We start from the raw sequence: 6353 nt of genomic DNA on the forward strand, positions 1-6353 counted from the left end.
TGGGTAATGAAGAAAAACTTTAATATAAGTTTAACATAACAGCAAATGTACGACGTTTCGACAAGGTTTTATACATTTGGTGTTATGTTAAACTTATATTAAAGTTTTTCTTCATTACCCATTCAAGCCGTCTCCAACCATTAATAGTAACACTCAAATGAATAAAGAATTTTGTACATATAAAATAGATTTGTAACTGTTACAAAGAGAAATTAGGGTTTATCAATTAGTTTACTTTAAAGCATAACTCACAAGCCCTGGACAAATTTCACCTTTACAAACTAATGAAGTGAGAACAGAAGCTTAAAGTATTATATCCAGTAGCTTAGCAGAATGCAGCATCTACTCTGTGGGTATAAATATTTCCAAGTCTCTTTTTTTAAATCCTTTTGAATTGTTTCTAATATCAAATGTCATCCTCAATTTTTTTATTACAAGTAATAGTATGCAAAAAAAAAATGAACACGTCCTTACCTTTAGATGAAGGGCTCAACTGTAGGAAAAGAACACACAATGAAACCAAAGATTAATAGAAAATTTTTCTTTGACAAATCAGCGAGTTATTTTAAAATGTTAAAACTACCTAAATTTATTCTTGTAAAACACAACCGTCTATAACTCGGATTTCAATTAAAACAAATTAAGTATCTTAAGAATAAGGACCACTAGACTGATGCCATCCTGTAAAAGATAACATTATTACTTGTAATTACCAAACAACTAAACACATTTTACACAAAGAAGAATGTATCTTAGTCAGTTTACCAGAAATTCATGTGAAAATTCTTGTTTCAATGAGTTGGCTTTTAAATTATTAGTTTTATTTTAAATTTCAAACATTTCTTATACATTTTTTTTGTCAATTTAAAAAGATGTTTCCTGGCTTTACAGTAAAACATCTAAGTTCTGCAATGAACATTACTATCAAATATAAGGTAATATTTATCAATCTCAAAGTTGAATTCCAGAAATACAAATAACTATTATAACATAATACTTGCGTTTTTCAAATGTATGCTCTTCCTTAAGACTTGAGATTTAATTCAGGTCAAAGTGTAATAAAAGATTCCCAAACTGCATATTCAAAAGTAAATGTTGCCACCATTTTCATGGAATAAAATTAAGATTTTACTGTTTATAGCAAAGCTAATAAGAATCAAAGTAAATTATGCACCTACAAATCTCAAGCACCCCCAAAAAGCTCTTGTTTGTTTCAGAATTTCCTGCAAAGCCATTTGTAGGCTATTTGCACTAGCTGTCCCTAAAGTGGAAGTGACAGAGTAGAAGGAAGGCAGCTTGTCAACATCATCTACTGCCAACTCTTGGGCTAATATTTTACCAGCAAAAAATGGGATTGACATTATAATGCTCCCATGGCTGAGAGGGAGAGCATGTTTGGTGATGGGATTAAACTTGGAACTCACAGATTGCGAGTCAAACACCCTAGTCACCAAAAAGCTGTTTATGTGTAAAATTTTCAGTAAAATATTTAAAGCATTTAATAACAAACAAAACTACGTGGAGGATTTTCACAAGTCCTACTTAAAGAGTTTTATGACTTAACTATCATTTTACTAACATACTTAAAACCATCATCAAGTTCACTGGCACCATATTTATACATACAGTAATAATATAGTTTGCCTATATTCAAATACTCACCTTTTCCTTCTATTAACATTACTAAGTAGCAATAATTGTAGCTACTTTTCCAACATTAAATGATGCAAAAAGTTAAAAACTCACCGTCAGCATCTGTAACTGATGAACTGTCAAATCTTTAACATTAACATCCAGTTTTTCGTGTTCTTGCGTTACTTTTTTCTAATACAATAAAATTTGACACCAAAAATTAGACAAAATAAAGTGTATAATAACGAAAATATACTTTTTTTAATTCTTTAAATTAGGTTTCAAACTTATTCTATGACAGAAATCTAATACATTAGGAAAACACTATTTTATGTTAGTTACTAAGTAACTCTATCAATGTGGCAATAGGGTTAACTCTCACTGTAACGTAGAAATTATGAATCATGTACAAAAAATGTAGTAATTTTTGCTTGTCTGAAGAAAATATCAAATCAGTTTTTGTGCAAATAAACTTTTGAATTATGTCCAAATTTGAGGATTAGAATGATTAAAACAAACCTTGAATTCACACAAAACATAATGTGAGATTATAATTAAAAGAGTTAGAAAACTTTTTTGCTGTAAACCAAATAAATGTAAATAGTCCAAGACGTATCAGTCTATTTATGATGTATATATGTATCATAACTACAAGTATATAAACATATAAACACACACACACGCAATTTAATAATATGAATAACTTTAAAATGTATACTATACACACTATGTTAATTTTCCCTTAACTAAAGATAGTAATAGTTTTAAGAACATTTAAATGTACACAACATCTAATGCTGGACAGGTACTATGAAAAGTAACATGTAAAAATAGTACAAGTCTATAACTATAAGCACCTTTTTCATAGAGATGGAGATATGATAATCATGGTAAATAACTGGAACCATATCTTTTGACAACTGTACATCAAGTTCAACCATATCAGCCCCCTGTCAGATAAAACACACCTTCAGATACAATTCTAGTAGGTCATGTAAAGATTAAAAAACATTTGGTAATTTGCTTTAACCTTATCGGTTGTGATATATTACAGATGAATAGCAAAGTAGAAAACTTTAGGTTCTCAAATCTCAACTTGGATGTATACTTCTCAACAAGTTGCAACAGTTTAATCACAAAAAGTGACAAGACACAGGTTTATACAAAAACGAAAATTTAATGATTTACAAATAACAATCAAAATAAAGATACTCCACTAAAACAAAACACAACAGTACAGAAAGTAACTGTGTGCACTTTAAAGCATTAAATAGCAAGAGTTAGGACCAGAAAGAGCTAATAAAAAAACATGAATAGAAAAATACTCCAGCTGGTCCATGCAATCCTCTCTACAAGTTAGACTAAGTGAAATGAAACCACTAGATGAAATAACCCGAAGTTACAATAGAGCTAATAAAGTTAAATAGAGCTAATTAAAACATTAATACAAAAATACTCCAGCTGGTCCATGCAATCCTCTCTACAAGTTAGACTAAGTGAAATGAAACCACTAGATGAAATAACCCCAAGTTACAATAGAGCTAATAAAGTTAAATAGAGCTAATTAAAACATTAATACAAAAATACTCCAGCTGGTCCATGCAATCCTCTCTACAAGTTAGACTAAGTGAAATGAAACCACTAGATGAAATAACCCCAAGTAACAATAGAGCTAATAAAGTTAAATAGAGCTAATAAAAACATTAATACAAAAATACTCCAGCTGGTCCATGCAATCCTCTCTACAAGTTAGACTAAGTGAAATGAAACCACTAGATGAAATAACCCCAAGTTACAATAGAGCTAATAAAGTTACAATAGAGCTAATTAAAACATTAATACAAAAATACTCCAGCTGGTCCATGCAATCCTCTCTACAAGTTAGACTAACTGAAATGAAACCACTAGACGAAATAATCCCAAGTTACATTACTCTCTCTTTAAGTAAAAGCACTAGAACTGTGAAATCCAAATCCTTACTTCAATTTTACCAACAAAACAAACTCACTTAAAAACAACTCTTAACAATGGTGGAGCCAAAACTCCACTAACAATGTTTCACATTTAAAACAAAACAAATTCTGAAACTTTTTTTGCATACAGTGAATGTAAACAGTTCCAAATTACTGGTGAGAACCTTATGGCACTCACCCTAGACGAGGTGAGAAAAAACAGTGATGTTAAACTTTGTTCATAGAAGGCAAATGCCTAACACAATGTGAGAACGTTAGGAGCTTTACTAAAATTAAATGACAGAAAAGGTACCAGAAACACACAGTTCTAATGTGTGAACTTTAAAGAGTTCTTGCTATGTTAAACAAAATAAAATTATTGGTTTTTGCTGAACAAGTATATTTATATATCAATAAATCCTCAAGTTAATCTTGTTAAAGAAAGTGAATAACAGGCACTGAAGATAAAGGGCAGATCTAATCACAACTATTATAAGATTTTATGACAAGAATAACTCAGTTTACTAATTAAAAACACTGTTGTTATTCTTCTTAACTTTCACTTAATCTAGCTTGTCCCTTAAAGAAGATAAAAGTTGGTAACCTGCTTAAGAAACTATGAAAAATGATAGTTTTGAAATGTTTTTAACCAAAGGGGCATAAAACATGTGCTCCTGTACTATAGTGGTAAAAAAATAAAATAATAACACTCTTTGTTTGGTTTAACATTACTGATAAAAAGACAAACCAAACCATAGTGGAATTATTTAATGTTAATAAAATATTAAAGAAGATACTCAAATTTCCGATCTAGGGACCTATTGTACTGCCAACATAATGATGAAGAAAGTATAGATAAAAATAAGAGAACATGGAAACACATTTATTTTTTAAAGAAGTTAGTATTTCCACATCAGACAAGAACTACATCTAAATTGTTCCACTAAAGACAGCTACATGAGAGCAAAGTGTTAGAAGTGACTTTTTGTTCCTTCTTTGTTAAGAAAAATGCTTTTTCACATTACTATACGGAATTGTGTGTGAGTTAGACCAATCAAACTTCATAATAAAGCCCCACAGTAAGAATTGTGTGTGTTAGACCAATCAAACTTCATAATAAATCCCCACACTTACATGTCGTGCAGCATAATTGAAAGAAGCTACTGTGTTTTCCAAGAGATTTTCAATTCTAAGGAAACAAAATGAAGTGTTAATAATCAATACAAACTTATTGAATTGTCCCGTTTTATTATTGCCGATCTGAAGGCACAACTACAATTCTGTATATAAATTGTACCACACACAACACATAAGGGATTATAAATCACAACTTTCAGTATACAAGAACATGAAATAAATTACACAGGGTATAGGTTCAATGTTAGTTTTCTTCTGGTACAAATACTTTTTTTGTTCCAATTATAGTTTTCCTAGTAAATCTCTAACACTACTTTCAAGTTAACACATTAAGAACTTGTATACACTTGTACGTATCTGTGGTTCATAATAGAAACTTTACACATAATTGAAAAACACAGGTATTTAACTTAAAATGTTTTCTTTTTCACAAGAAGCACATAATTTATGATACACTTAGATATAAACTTACAGTTAGTATTAAACATGATGGCACCATACTTATCACTTCTTCTGGCATTCCCAGACCCTCGATGACCAACATCTAAGCCTCGTATACGTTTCCAATGCCGGGCGTATGAAATGCGAAAATCGCACATGCAATTCTTCAAAGGTTTCACCACCAAGTATTCCACTTACAGAAAGAAGACTGATTAGAAACTAATGTATTACTAAACTATAAATATTTTTTTTATTTATTATGAATCTAATCAGCCTCGAAAAACAACTAGTCTTCTATAATAAAACAAAAAAAATGTATTAATCCACTTGCAACAGAATTTATTTCGTTGGCTTTATATGTCAAGCATGCACGTGCATCTTTCATTATGCAACGAAACCTGTGCTACTCGTGACACTAAATTCCACTTTTTTTGGCATTAGCTTCACATGGTACAAATTGAAATGACTGCCAAACTAAAACCATTTGTTTAATTGCTTATCTCTTTAAACTGAGTTTATTGGAGGTTTATCCAAGTTCCTTTATTATATTTTATCAGAAATGGTTCAGGAAGTTCCTCGTGTTAAAACATCAAAGAAATAGATATACAACTATATATACATATAGTTAGAATTAGTATAGTTACAAGGTTTACTTTAACCACTCTTTCCACATAACCCATATCAAGATAAACCGTATACAGCACACTTTGTGTTTAAAATTGTTTTATACACTCCTTACTGTGGAACATAAAGATATAAGGTCACAAAGATACCAACTATCAAGACGGTTTACTAACACCCACATAACAGTGCAAACACAAACATATATAATGAGCATTTACAAGTTTGAAGTTGATGATTATATATTAATACGCCCATAGACATCCAGTGTTTAAGGCACCCTACATGTTTAACTTAGGATTAAATTAAGTCTCCAATACTTATGAACAAAACAGGTAAATTTATCAACTATTATCATCTGGCCTTACAATTAAGTACTTTTTATTTTATATAATTTTAACGATGAAAAAAAACTGATATATATTTTACTGTTAAACATGACTTGTTTTATTGAACAACTTTGTTTTCTACAGATCTACATAACGATATGAAGTTATGTCAAATGTTTCTTGCTTTTTAATGCGAGTGATCACCTGAATTTAAAGAGAAATTTTTTTATGTTGTTAACAT

At 30.1% G+C, this 6353-nt stretch overlaps 1 protein-coding gene across 6 annotated transcripts in view; it reads right to left on the reverse strand.

Moving 5' to 3' along the window:
• LOC106466137 (glycerophosphocholine phosphodiesterase GPCPD1-like) overlaps window positions 1-6353 on the reverse strand; it is a 36332-nt gene that overhangs the window by 8608 nt on the left and 21371 nt on the right. For all 6 annotated transcript variants that reach the window (XM_022394098.1, XM_013926377.2, XM_013926376.2 and 3 more), the window contains exons 8-12: window positions 5223-5355; window positions 4719-4773; window positions 2490-2582; window positions 1747-1824; window positions 475-493 (exon numbers count right to left, since the gene is read on the reverse strand). In XM_022394098.1, coding sequence (XP_022249806.1) covers window positions 475-493; window positions 1747-1824; window positions 2490-2582; window positions 4719-4773; window positions 5223-5355 — 378 coding nt within the window. The remainder of the gene's footprint in view (window positions 1-474; window positions 494-1746; window positions 1825-2489; window positions 2583-4718; window positions 4774-5222; window positions 5356-6353) is intronic.

This window comes from Limulus polyphemus, unplaced genomic scaffold (assembly GCF_000517525.1).
Source record: "Limulus polyphemus unplaced genomic scaffold, Limulus_polyphemus-2.1.2 Scaffold2165, whole genome shotgun sequence".
NCBI lineage: Eukaryota > Metazoa > Arthropoda > Merostomata > Xiphosura > Limulidae > Limulus > Limulus polyphemus.